Here is a 14,311-nt window from a genome sequence, read left to right on the forward strand (position 1 = left end):
ACCTCTACTGGGAAGGCATCCCTGATTAATAAAACACTTTAATGAAGACTTGGGTGCCAGGAAAATTTAGTTCTTCCCCATTATTTCCTTTTTAGGAAACAGGAGTAATCCTCAAAAGATAGGATTGTCTTCAGAGTAGGTTGTAGTCTATAATAGATTTGAATGAATTAATATTCATTAATATTTAGTTAAGTGGGTAGTGGATATGAGAATTGAATAGGGGTTTGGTTTCCACAGAGTTATGAAAATTAAATTGGAGAGGGGAGAGATATGAAACTTGAAATCAGAAAGGAGAGGTTGAAGCCTGGAAAATGGAAGCTGTGACAAGGAAACAAAACTAATAAAAGGAAAATGTAATCAGGGGTAGAGAATTCAGACTTGAAAAAGGAGGAAGAAGGTCCCCAGAGGTAGGCACTTAGAATAAGAAACAAATTGTAAAATATAATTAGAGGTGAGGATTTGGAAGAAAGATGTGGTGATGTAATCTGAGGAAGAGACTTAGACTTTTGTGGGGGAATTAGACTCTCCAAATAGATCATACCCTATCATACCCTTTATAATACTCAGCCAATAGGGAATCAGAAGGACTGAACTACATCCAAATAAGGTGACCACCAAGGGAGAAGTAATGATGTAATCAAGGTTGGAGATTCACACTCATGTGAGGGGATTACCACTCAGTGGTGACCTCTGTGATACTCAGTCAATGAGGCATCAGGGGAAGGACTTGCATCTCGGGTGGAAAAAAAGACAAGTCTATTGATTCCAAGTGTTCCTATCTATAGGATATCCACTTCTGCAGTTGTGTAATTAAAGACTTTTAATTTCACCCCTTCCAAATTCAATGCAGTTTTTCTCACAGTGGATGAGCTTACAAAGAGAAACAAGACAGATATAGAGATTCATTTCATAATAAAATTATGTTCTTAATGGAGGTAGGTAGGTTGCTGACCTTCCTTCTGAAAGTGACATCACTATGTTAGAATCAAGGTACAGTATGTCTCACTGTGGCTGATCAGACCAACGGGAGCTCGGAATGTTCTACCACAGCTCAGACACAAATAATCTGCATAAACAATGGGGGTGGATTTTCGGGTTTCTTTTGAGCTACTTCAGTTCTGCTCTGGTTATAGAGCACAGCACTTTGTCTGATGAGAGCACAGCATGCTGGGTGGTCCTGTGCCAGTGAGTGTTTCCCATGTCCCAATCAATTCTAAAGCTCTTAAGAGAGACCTTGAGAATGTCCTTGTATCACTTTTTCTGACCACCTTGTGAGTGCTTGCCCGATGTGAGTTCTCCATAAAATAATCTTTTGGGCAAGGATACATTTGTCAATCAAACAATGTGCCCAGCCCACTGGAGTTCCACTCTCCACAGTGGAGTTTAAATGCTTGACAGCTTAGTGGAGAAAGGACTTCAGTGGCTGGTGTCTTACCCAGCAAGGTGATCTTCCGATAATTCAAATGGAAACCATTCCGTTTTCTGCCATAGCATCGGTATATTGTCCAGGTGTCATAGGCATACAGTGAGATTAGCATAGCAACTCTGACCTTTAGCTAGGTAGTCAGACTAATACCTCTTCTCTCCCACACTTTCCTTCAGAACTCCTAAACACTGAGTTAGCTCTGGCAATGCACGAGTCAAATGCATCATCAATGTGAACATCCTTACACATCCTTGGAAAGTATCTGCTAAGATAATTGAACCTATCCACAGTATTCAAAACTTCTCCATTTGCTGTAGCCAATGGTTCCACAAATGGATGGTGTGGTATGCACACTTATAAATAATTCTTTTTGTGAGAGCACTCAGAGGGGCATCACATCCAAATTGCAGCACTGAGTGAAACAAGGCTGGAAAATGGAAGCCAATTTAGTGAAGTTGAAGCTTTATTTATATGGTTTTCTGGAGTGCGGTGATTCTGGAGTGGAAGCTGGTGTTGGTTTTGCAATCAAAACTAATTTAGTCAACAAGCTTATATGCCTATCAAAAAAAGTGGACAGGCTCATGACAATGCAATTGCCACTTGCATGAAAATGCTATATCACCATACCACCATCAGTGCCTATGCTCCCACCATGAAGAGCCTTAATAAAGTCAAAGAAAAATTTTACAAAGTAATGAAGTAATTGCAAGAAAAAAAGCTTGAATTTCTCTGGGATGTAGGTGAAGGGTGAAGTTACAAAAATAGGGGGTTTGGATTTAGAAGACTTAGGAGAGTATCAAAATCTGTGCCAGCATGACTAAATCTTAAAATTAGAATTTTTAAAAGTGTTCACTTTTACAAACCCCAATACTTAGTTAAAGGCTGGCACTTAGGAAGGGCTTAATAAATATTTAAAAGTTTGTTAATTGATGCTTGGCTGCATTACTTTGGAATGTCTCTGACTGATTTCTCCACCATATCTTGTTCCTACTCACCATGTTGTTCCCACCATCATGAATCCTTTCAACTTCCTTTAGGTTAGGAGCTGTCCTTAGTACTTAGCACAGTATATAGCATATATGTGGTTAATCTATTTATTAATTATGGTTGATATAGGATAAGTAGAAGGTAATTTGTTGGGAAGGACACTAGGAGCTGGGGAAATCAGGAAAGGCTTCACATGCAAGATAATATTTGAGCTAAATTTTGAAGGAAGCTAGGGATTCTAAGAGGCAAAACCAAAAAATAAATGCATTCCAAGCATGGACATGGCAAAGGCACAGACATCAGAGAGGCTATGGATTAGAATCTCAGATACATGAGGAAAAAAAAGTAGGAAAGCCTATTTGTCTACACAATAGAATGAGATGTATAACAAAGTGTGAGAATTGGGGGGAAAAAGGGGGAGTGTTAGTTTCCACAGCATTATGAAAATTGAATTAGAGAAATACAGAGAAATGAAATAAATTAGAAAATTGAAACCTAAGAAATGGGAAGCTAGGACAGGGGAAAAGGAAATACAAATAAAAGAAAGGAGATTTTTTAAAAGAAAAGGATAATGTAATTAGTGTGGGAAATTAGAATAAGAATTAGAAGTGGAGAATCACTTATATGCAGTGGAGGGGAGAGTAAAAAAGGAGGTCAGATGTATGTGCTCAGAGGAGGAGACTTAGACTTAAATCAGGGAATTAGACTATTTAGATAGGATAGCACTCAACCAATAGGGAATCAGGGAAAAGACAACTATTTCCAAATAAAGTAATCACCATGGGAGGATGTAATGGAGGATGGAGATTCACATTCATGTGGGGGGATTATATTGCTGATAAGATTTTGATCTTTGGTACTTAGCCAATAGGGCATCAAAAAAGACGTTTGCTTTTCAGGTTTAAAAAAGGGATACGTATAAATTCTGCAGTTATGAAATTAAAGACTTTTAACTTCACCTGTCCCAAGGTCAATTGAATTATTTCTCACACAATATTGGAAAAGTAGGTTAGAACCAGATTGTCCAGCACTTTAAAGAAGAAAGGAATTTATAGTTGATCCCAGAGATAGATAATAAGTTGGAAGAAAAACAATACTCATTTGGTATACAGGTTCTCAGAGACCAGTTTATTAATTGCTTAACCAAGTATGTTTGTTCAAAGGAAAACAAAGGACAGATTTTCATCCTTATTCTCTGAAATTTTTTCTACAAGAAATCATTTTCATGTATAATTTCTAGTGTTAAGAAAAAATTCTACAGAAAATTTTTTGAAAGAGTACAGTCTTTGATTTTGCTTTTCTGCTTTCTTTTTAATTGAATTTGTACTCCCAGCACTGAACTCAGTGTCTGGCTCATATTGAGTTCTTAATGTTTATTTTTTTTTAAGTTTTTTAAAATTTATTTAACAAAACAATTTCAAATATTATTTATATGAATCCTAAAATCTCTCCCTTTTTCATAAAATATTAAAACATTCATCCTGGGAACTTAGTTTCCCAGACTGTCTTATTACCATAGTTAAGGCAACTATGATATATTTAAGCTGACTTGGTTAGGATCTTTAAGATATCTATGATGAGAATCCAGATTTTCCCCAGACTTTCTTTGTTAGTATCTTCAAGGCAATTTCAACATCTCAATATGCATCCCCATCCTGGCCTTTATTTCTCCTCCTCCTTTAAGAAATCCCCAAGGTTATATTTCCCCTATAAAATTGTTAATTTATAAGGATCTTTACTAAGCTTTTTCAGGACTAAATCCGCTATGAGATATTTTCTCCCTCTATATAGCAATTTCTCATTTATGGTATATTTCTCCTTACTACTTACTATTACTACTACTTCTTACTTTCTCCTTACTATAACTAACTCTGGTTAGTCTACTAAACTCCCAATGGATATAATCTTCTAATCAACGCAGGACATATTTCTGTAATGGTTTCTTTCAAACTCCTTTCCTTGGTAATCCAATTGCTCTCCCAAATCTATTTCATATTTACCATGCTAGTGTTTATTTTATCTTTTCATTTTGTCTTTAATCTCTTCTAAATAGATGTCTTTTGGCTAAAAGAAAACCCTTGTGACTTTGTTACATGTATATTTCCAACTAGGAATTGTTATTCTGACTTCATTATTGGGATATCTGATAGAATCTTCCTAAAACTTTTTAATCTGATCAATAATCAAGAAAAGATTAACTGTTAATTGGTTTAATCAAGGAAAGTCATCAATTTAGAAAAATTTCAATGCAGTGTTTTGTTTCCTTGGAATTTGATTAAGTACAAAAGAGGTTTTCTATTCAGGTGAGAATAAGTACTTTAAAAATCATTTATTTTTAAGTCCTGCCAAGTTCTTTGTAACCCATTTGGGGTTTTCTTGGTGAAGATATTAGAATGGTCTGCCATTTTTTTTCTCTAGTTCATTTTATAGTTGAGGAAACTGAGGTAGAGTTAAGTGACTTGCCCAAGGTGAAGCCAGATTTGAAGAAAAGTTTTCCTGATTCTAGGCCTAGTACTCTATTCACGTCACCACCAAGACACCCTTTAAATCAGAGCAGTATCCTAATGTTATTATAAATAAAATAGGAAGCCACTGAAACTTTTTAAGTGGGAAAATGGCATAAACAAAGAATATCTCTTTGGCAACTAAGTGAAAGATGAATGAGAAGACACTGAGAGCTAAAAGATCAATTAGGGGACTACTGAAATAGTATAAGAAAGGTTATAAGAGCCTGAAGTAATGTGATGATCTTATGACTAAGGGAAATGGAATGAATAGGAGAGAGATTATGTTTTTTTAGGCCTGCATTTTTATTTAGTTTTTTAAATAATAAGAGCTTCTTATTTTTCAAAATACATGAAAAGATAGTTTTCAACATTCACCTTGCAAAATCCTGTGTTCAATATTTTTCTCCCTCCCCTAAACAGCAAATGATCCAAAATAGATTAAACACATGCACTTCTTCTAAACATATTTCCATTTATCATGGTATACAAGAAAAATCAGATCACAAAGGGGAGAAATTTAAAAAGAAAAAAAAAAAAAAAACCAAGCAAGCAAGTAAGCAACAATAACAAAAAAAGGGGAAAATACTATGTTGTGATCCACATTCAATCCCCATAGTAGGAGAGCTATTTAAATATAATATTGACATAATTTCAGATTGGATATGAGGGATTGTGAACTCAATCTTGTGACACCAAAATTCTGAATCTGAGTTGACTAGAAATATAGTTAACATCCTTCAATAGTGATAGGGAACTTCAGAAGACAGGTTTGGGGAGAAAAAATCAAAATGACTTCTGTTTGGGACATGTCTAGAATGAGAATATGAACTTACAGAAAAATGGAAGTTCATATTCTCATTCTAGAGAAAGAATAAATATCTTCAGACATCTTGTTGAGTTTTTGAGGATAGAATATTGTGGGTAAACCCACAATAGTTAAGGGGCTTGCTGGATACTGATGCATAATTAACCAGCAAAGGGGGCTTAGCAAGAGTGGTACTTGGATTCTGAGGATGCAAAGACAATTCCTGATCTCAAGGAGTCTATTTTTGATTGGGAAGATATAACATTTTCAAAAATACATATATACAATGTGATTTTGATGGAAAAGAGGATGGCTTTCTTTAGCTGTACAGGTTTACCCAAGGGCAGCTAAATAATAGAGTGAATAGAGTGCTGGACCTTGAATTTAGGGAGATTTTTCTTCCTTAGTTCAAATCTAATCCAGATATTTACCATCTATGTGACCCTGGTCAAGTCACTGTTTGTCTTAGTTTCCTCATCAATTGGGGAATGGCTTGCATTATAAATTTGAGTCAATTCTCTATATATTTTAGAAATGATGCCTTTATCCAGAAATTCAGAAATACTGGATTTAAAATTTTTTCCAATTTTCCATTTCCCTTCTAATCTTGGCTGCATTGGTTTTGTTTGTACAAAACTTTTTTTAACTTAATATAATCAAAATTATCCATTTTGCATTTCATACTGTTCTTCAGTTCTTCTTTGTGGCCATCTTGTCTTTAACTGTGACCTTGATGCACCTCTAGAGAGACAATGCTGTAAGGGGAGGGGACTTGGGCTCTCCCCATTAAGGCATCCATGTGGCCTTGTGAATACAATCCCTTGACTGCCTTGCAATTTGTTTGTTTGTTTTTTTTCATTCTAGATCAAGGACTATATCCTCTGATGTGTTTCAATATATTAAGAGTGCCTGGTTTATAGAAAGTTCAGAATTAATGCCCAAAGGAGCAAGGAACAACTTTTGGGATCTGGTTCAGAGGTAGTTGAAACAACTAATCTGACATTTATACTGCATTTGAACATGGGTTTGGCAGAACTCATGTACAGGCAGCTTTAAGAATGTATTCCAATACTCCAAGTCATTATTAATCAGAGAAATGCAAATTAAGACCAGCTAAAATGTCAGGGAAAGATAATGCAGAATGTTGGAAGGGATGTGGGAAAACTGGGACACTGATACATTGTTGATGGAATTGTGAACACATCCAGCCATTCTGAAGAATGATTTGGAATTATGCTCAAAAAGTTATCAAACTGCTCATACCCTTTGATCCAGCAGTGTTACTACTGGGCTTATATCCCAAAGAAATCTTAAAGAAGGGAAAGAAACCTGTATTTGCACGAATGTTTGTGGCAGCCCTTTTCATTTGGGCTAGAAACTGGAAATTGAATGGATGCCCATTAATTGGAGAACAGCTGAATAAATTGTGGTATATGAATATTATGGAATATTATTGTTCTTTAAGAAATGACCAGCAAGAGAATTTCAGAAAGGCCTGGAGAGACTTACATAAACTGATGCTGAGTGAAATGAGCAGGACCAGGAGATTATATACTTCAACAACAATGCTATATGATGATCAATTCTGATGGACGTGGCCCTCTTCAACAAGTTCATGAACCAAATCAGTTCCAATAGGGCAGTAATGAATTGAACCAGCTACACCCAGTGAACAAATTCTGGGAGATGACTATGAACCACCACATAGAATTCCCAATCCCTCTATTTTTTTCTGCCTGCATTTTTTATTTCCTTCACAGACTAATTGTACACTATTTCAAAATTCGATTCTTTTTGTACAGCAAAATAACAGTATGGACATGTATGCATATATTGTATTTAACTTATACTTTAACATATTTAACATGTATTGGGCAACCTGTCATCTGGGGGAAGGGGTGGGGGGAAGGAGGGGAAAAGTTGGAACAAAAGGTTTTGCAACTGTCAATGCTGAAAAATTGCTCATGTATATATCTTGTAAATAAAAAGCTGTAATAAAAAATAAAAATAAATACAAAAATAAAAAAGAATGTATTCCAAGCACCTAAGTTCAAATCTGGCCTTAGACACTTAATACTTCCTAGCTGTGTGACCCTGGGCAAATCACTTAATCCCATTTGCCTCAGGGAAAAAAAAAAAAAAGAATATACTCCAAGGGACAGCTAGGTAGATAGAGGACTAGCCCTGGAGTCAAGAGGACCTGAGTTCAAATGTGACCTCAGACACTTAACATTACCTAGCTTTTGACCCTGGGCAAGTCACTTAACCTCAATTGCCTTAACAAAAAAAAAAAAAAAGAAGAAGAAGAAAAAGAAGAATGCATTCCAGAAGTGTTAAGGGACAATGTTTGTACTTTTATTCTTGTTATAACTTTGAAATAAATACCCTTTTGTAAAAGTTAATTGAGGTTAAACAGTTAAATAGAACTAGAGTGCTAATAACTGGCACCTAACAGTAAAAGGAACATAACCAATAGAGATTTAAGATTATGACAGAAAAGAGAGCTCTTAGAATGTCCTAGAACTCAGAGGAGCAGAGGCAACCAGCCTGGTTCTGAGAGCATCCTCACTACATTATTTCTATAGAAAGACTACCATTAATTTAAAAAGGATTTTCCATCATCCTGCCTCAGTTACCTCCTTCCCCCATGCATCAGAACTGTTTCCTAAAGGATCCTGCAGAACCAAGACTCTCTAATTTTTATGACATCACTCTGTTGCCTAGCAAGAGCACATCCTAGTTCTATTTAAGACTTGGGATCAGAAGAGTGCAAACAAGTGAGCTGTGGTTCCATAGAAGTCAGAGAAAAATGTTGCAGCTCATTGTAGAGTCGGCCAAAGTCCAGCCCCCTCAAACTCCCCCACCAAGCTTTTGTGTGACAGTATACTTCAGAGGTAAGAGCCAGAATCCTCATTCATTCAACATCCACTTATTGATTTCCTATAATCCATTCCAATCCAACAAACATTTAAGTGCCTAGCCTTTAAATACAAAGACCAGACAGCAAAAAGTCCCATTTCTCAAATAGTTTATTGTGGGAAGAAAAGAAGGATGGAGGAGATAACATGAAAACTTGGTGTTCTTAAACTTTTCTGTATCGTGGAGAATTTTAACATGTGGGTAATTCTCTGGATCCCTTCTCAGAATATATATATATATATATATCTATATATATATATATATATATATCAATGTTTCCTTTAATATTGATAGAATTTCATTAAACACTGTTCTATCAAGGAATCTTCTACTATCTTTGTAGATACCTTGTTAAAAAATCTCTTTAAATCTATATTCTACTCACTGAGTGAAATATTTTTGTAATCAATAATAGGGCATTTAAAAGAGTACCTAAACAAGTCAGGAAAAACTCCTTTGGTGGTTGATTCTAAGTTCAACTCTTTGTGACCTCATTTGAAATTTTTTAGGAAAAGTTTTTTAGGTTCACACAATAAGTGTCTGAGTATTTGAATTCATGATTTTTGATTCCAAGTCCGGTGCTATATTCACGGTGGCCCCTAGCTACCCAGGATTCATCTTCATGCCTTCAAATACAGCCTTAGACTCTTACTAGCTAGCTGTGTGACTCTGGGCAAATCACTTAACTCTGCCTAAATTTCCTCAACTATTAAAAGACTCATAGAAGAAAAAAGCAAACTACTCCAAATATCTTAGTCAAGAAAATCCCAAATGAAGTCACAAAGAGTCAAACATGACTAAATACCTAAAATCAAGAAATGATTAACATTTATACACACATCAAAGTTTGCAAAGTAATTTCTGCACAACCATCCCTTTGAAATAAGTAGAGCAAATATTACTATCCCTATTTTACAAAAGAGAGAACTGAAGACTCCAAGCAATTGAATAATTGACCTTGGGTCTTATACATAGGAGGGAATCCAGGAGGGAATCCAGGTTCCCTAATTCCAGGTCACCTGCTATACACACATGTATACTATCAACAAATGCTAAATACAGTGACATATTATATCCTCAATACTTTACTCTCTATAGGATTATAGAGATGTGGTTTGCTGTAGAAAAGTGTCTGTGAAAGTCTTTAGGGTTTTTTTTTTTTTTTCATGTTTGTATTAAGCAACTCTCAGTACATACATCTATCATTCTCATTAAAATTCTTTTAGAGAGTAGGCACAACATTTGAATATTCCTGATGTTCTTTTGGACAATATTGGGAGGGCATAATACTTCCTATGATTTATTCCAACTGATACTTCTCCCCTCTCTGAGATATCTTGAAAAATAATCCTTCTGATTTCAAAACTCTATTGCTTCCTAAATAGGACAAATGATAGGAATAACTAGTGTTGGAGGAGCAATGGAAAGACATCACACTTTATATCTGTTGGCAGAACTGTGAATTGGTCCAACCATTCTGAAAATCATTTAGGATTAAGCTAAGAAAATGATTAAAATGTCCACCCATACACCTTTGGCTCAGAGATCCCATTATAAAGTATATATCCCTATAAGGTCAAAAATAGAAAGCAAATCTTATATACGCTAAACTATTTAGAGTAAGATTTTTATGTCAAAGAATTGGAAACAAGGAATATTATTCTATAAGAAATGAAGAGCAAGCTGATTTCAGAAAAGCCTGAAAAGACTTACATGAACTGATACTAAGTGAAGTGAGCAAAACCAAAAAAACACTGTATACAGTAACAAGATTATGTGATGATCAACTGTGATGGATTTGGCTCTTTTCAACAATGAGGTAATTCAAGGCAATTCCAATGGACTTATGATGGAAAATGTCATCTACATCCAGAGAAAGAACTATGAAGACTAAATATGGATCAAAGCATAGTATTTTCACCTTCTGCTCTTGTTGTTTGATTTTTTTTTCCTTTTTCATGTTTTTTCCCTTTTGATCTGACTTTTTTTTTTGCTCAGCATGATGAATATGGAAATATGTTTAGAATTGCACCCATTTAACTTATAATAAAGAGAATGCTTGCTGTTTTGAGGAGGAAGAAGGGAAAAAAAGAGGGAGAAAAATTTGGAACACAAGATTTTGCAAAGGTGAATGTTGAAAATTATCTTTGCATATATTTGGAAAAATAAAATACCATTAAGAGACCAAAAAAATTGGAAACAACACAGATGCTCATCAATTGAGAAAGGCTAAACAGATTGTGATAATTGAATATAATGAAATATTGCTATACCATAAGAAAAAATATGAAGAATTCAGAGAAGAATAGGAAAACTTATGTGAATATACTTATATGAATGATACAGAGTGAAATAAGCAGAACCAAAAAATAATAAATACAATGATTTGTTGTTGTTGTCCAGTCATTTTTCAATTGTATCTGATTCTTCATGACATCATTTAGGGTTTTCTTACAACAAAAATAAAATTGAATGCTGATCAGAATTGAACTGGAAGAAAAGGAGAGAAAAGGCATCTCCCCCCTATTCTTTTCAGAGGGAACAGATTGAGTCTACAGCAAAGATGTCAAACTCACAGGAATCCATTTCTATTTGAGTCTGACACAAGTGATTTAGATATATCATATATTAGGCTTGGTTGACATGTGAACTGTTTTGGTTTTCCTCCTTCTTAATGTCATTTTTCATTGTTAGAAGGGATAGGAATTGGTAGAATGTCTTTTGATGCAAAAGTAAATACATATAGCTAAGGTGTCCCTAAGAGGTAGCATGGGGAATGTTATTGTGTGACTCAAAGTGAGGCAAAACAGATATTTTTAGCCTCTTTTCTCTCAACTCTTCTCTAAGGGCTCCTTTAATTCCTGCCAAGAAGAGAAACGGGGTCAGGGAAGATGGTTTGAGGACTCTGCTTGCCTCAGAGAGAGGAGGTAGTGGGGTAGAATTATATCTATCTGTTTCCTTAAATATTGCTAGTCTAAGAGATGTAGTTTTCAGGTTCAAGCTAAATTTCTAATTGCTATCCATTAATGGGGAAAGGAGAACCCAGGCTTGACTTCTTTCTCTGAATTCCAATTCTACAATGAATGAATATAGCAAGTAGCAAAGAAACCCATTTATCCAAGCCAATAGCAAAGGAGAAATTAAAGAATATATATATATATATATATGAATATATATGAAAATATATACCAGACAATGCAGAGTGAAGGAGCTTTCACTATTGGGAGCTTAATTCTGCTCAACCATGAGAGTCCCCCATCACATCCAAGGGTGAAATTGGGTTTGGCAAATTGGATTTAGGGACATGATAAAGACTTGCCCACTCCTCTCATGTCAGTTTCTTTGCAGAGTCTTATTTCTCTTCAGCAACCTGAAGTATGGTTGATATTGTCCACTCTTCAAGTGGGAGTCACTCTGAGATTCTTCAGTCAGATTCTAGTCTTCTTGCAGCTTCAAGTTCCTATGACTTCCAACTTTGAAAGAGAACATGGATGGAGCCAACTCCAGGTTGCTAAAGGAAAAGACTGTGGGAAGACATCAGAGAGAGGGAAGTCACCATATATCCCTATTTACACCTTGCTACTCTAAAAGATTTAGGTAAAATTCCCCTTAGATGAGATCTGAGACTCTCTTGCTTGAGTTGTTACCTCATTTCTAATGGGAGAACTCCTTCACTCTTAATTGGCTGGGATACCTTTTTGATGTTTGTTTTGCTATAATTTGGACAAATAATTCTTTGTTACTCGCAATGTATGTTCATTATGGAATTATTATCAGGGAAAGGGTCAAGCTATGTATATAGAACTTAGGGTTCTTTCCACAAAATGACAAAGTGACCAAAAGTTAGCTCAAACCCAGTCATATTCCTTAGGTGAAATATATTTGAGGGAACAGATCAATATACTTCTAGCCTGGGACCCTCCTCTCTCTGAGACCTCCGGTCTCAATCTCTGCTTTTTATGAAAGTCATGGGGGAAGAAGATGCTAAAAATCCCTTTAAGCCACACAATAACAGATGCTGCCGCACACAATACCTTGCTACACTACTTTCTTCATTCTGGTATATCAACTTTTAGGAAAAAACTAGCTTAACCCATGTTTGACAGAAGGCAATAACTGATAGATTTTGGTCCTACACCAATAGAGATCACTCTATCTCCTGTTAGTTTATATTTATAATATAAATTATATCTTTGTGTGTATATATTCACCTTTCACTTTTCTTCTAAACTCTGGGCCTGCATCTCCAAATACTTATTTTCTCATTTCTCTTAAAACGGACTTCTAGCCTATGTTTAGAAGGGAGCTAAGACTCACAAATCAGAATCCCCCATGACTAGCTGTCCTCTCCATCTCCCTTGTGGTAAGAACTGTAATAAAATCAAAACTATCCTTGCCTCTTGAAAATGGACTATTACTCTCCTTTGCAGATATGTTCTTTACAATCTTTTCATCAACTGCCTCATAGAAGACCATTTCCTGGAGGAAATTCTGCCTCTCCCACAATACTTTTTCAGGAAACTCCCAGTCATGTTTCACTTCACTTCTCCACAACCTCCTCATCAACAGCCTTACTAACTGGACTGCTTCCTAGCTCATTCCTTATCCCTTCCCCCACCTCATCTTTCCAATTTGCATATCATAAACCTTAATCATGTCTCTCCTGCTGTTATTTCTGAGTTGTGTGTAGATAATAGTCCTCCATGCCGATCATTCATCATAACTTTAACTTTCTGGACCACAGTGTCCCTCCATGATCCTCACTTTCCTTTATTTGTTTGGTTCCTCTTAGAATGTAAGCTCTTGGAAGGCAGAAACTATCTTGCTTTTGCATTTGTATCCCAAGGATTTATCATTTCCTCCTAAATCCAGTGACTTCCAAATTTCCCACTTTTTAAAAGAGTAACCACTATCCTTCTACCCACTATTACCCAAGTTCTAGATTCTATAATTATCTGGGCTTTTCTGTTGTCCTCATTCTTTATAGCTGATCAGTGCCCAAGTTTTACCAATTCTTTCTATAAAACTTATTGTATCCATCCCCTTTGGTCATACAATAATTATCCTGAGGTAAGTCCTCAACACTTCTGTTAGGATGTTACCTATGGTAAATCTTGTTTTTTTAAAAAAAACTTATTTATATTGTTTGTATTTGTATCATTTATACTTACCCCAGCATCACTCCCTTAGTCTTCCCAGAGAGTCATCCTAAGAACAAAGAATAAAGATCAGAAAAAAAATCAGAAAAAACAGTTAACACATTGAAAAAGTCTGATATTATAGCCAATACTCTGCACATGTTGACCCTCACCTTTGCCAAGGAGTTGGAGAGGCAGGCCATTTCTTATTTCGCTTCTTTGGGGCCAAGTATAGAAAGGTTAATGGAAGAAAGATTTTGGAAGGTTTTAAATGCCAAGCTGAGCAGTTTATATTTTATTCTGGAGACAATGTAGAAGCACTGAAGCTTTGGTTAGGGTAGTAATATACTTGTTTGTTTTTTGACAGTGATATGGAAAAGAGGTTTGGAAAAAGAAGAGGTGGGTTACAACAACATTCTGTTTCAAGTTTTTGATGCTGCTGCTTATATATGTTGTTGTAGGCATTGTGTATATTTTTTCTCTAGCTCTAATAGCTTTTCTTTGCACTAGTTTATATATTTTTCCATGG

General features: G+C 35.5%; 1 protein-coding gene across 1 annotated transcript in view; it reads left to right on the top strand.

Moving 5' to 3' along the window:
* Nucleotides 1–8,388: 8,388 nt before the first annotated feature.
* Nucleotides 8,389–14,311, top strand: part of FER1L5 (fer-1 like family member 5) — a 64,222-nt gene continuing 58,299 nt past the window's right edge. Inside the window, exon 1 of the mRNA XM_051973601.1 lies at nucleotides 8,389–8,619. Within this exon, the coding sequence (XP_051829561.1) occupies nucleotides 8,535–8,619 (85 nt within the window). The 5' untranslated portion in view covers nucleotides 8,389–8,534. The remainder of the gene's footprint in view (nucleotides 8,620–14,311) is intronic.

Source organism: Antechinus flavipes, chromosome 2, assembly GCF_016432865.1.
Source record: "Antechinus flavipes isolate AdamAnt ecotype Samford, QLD, Australia chromosome 2, AdamAnt_v2, whole genome shotgun sequence".
In the NCBI taxonomy this organism is placed as follows: domain Eukaryota; kingdom Metazoa; phylum Chordata; class Mammalia; order Dasyuromorphia; family Dasyuridae; genus Antechinus; species Antechinus flavipes.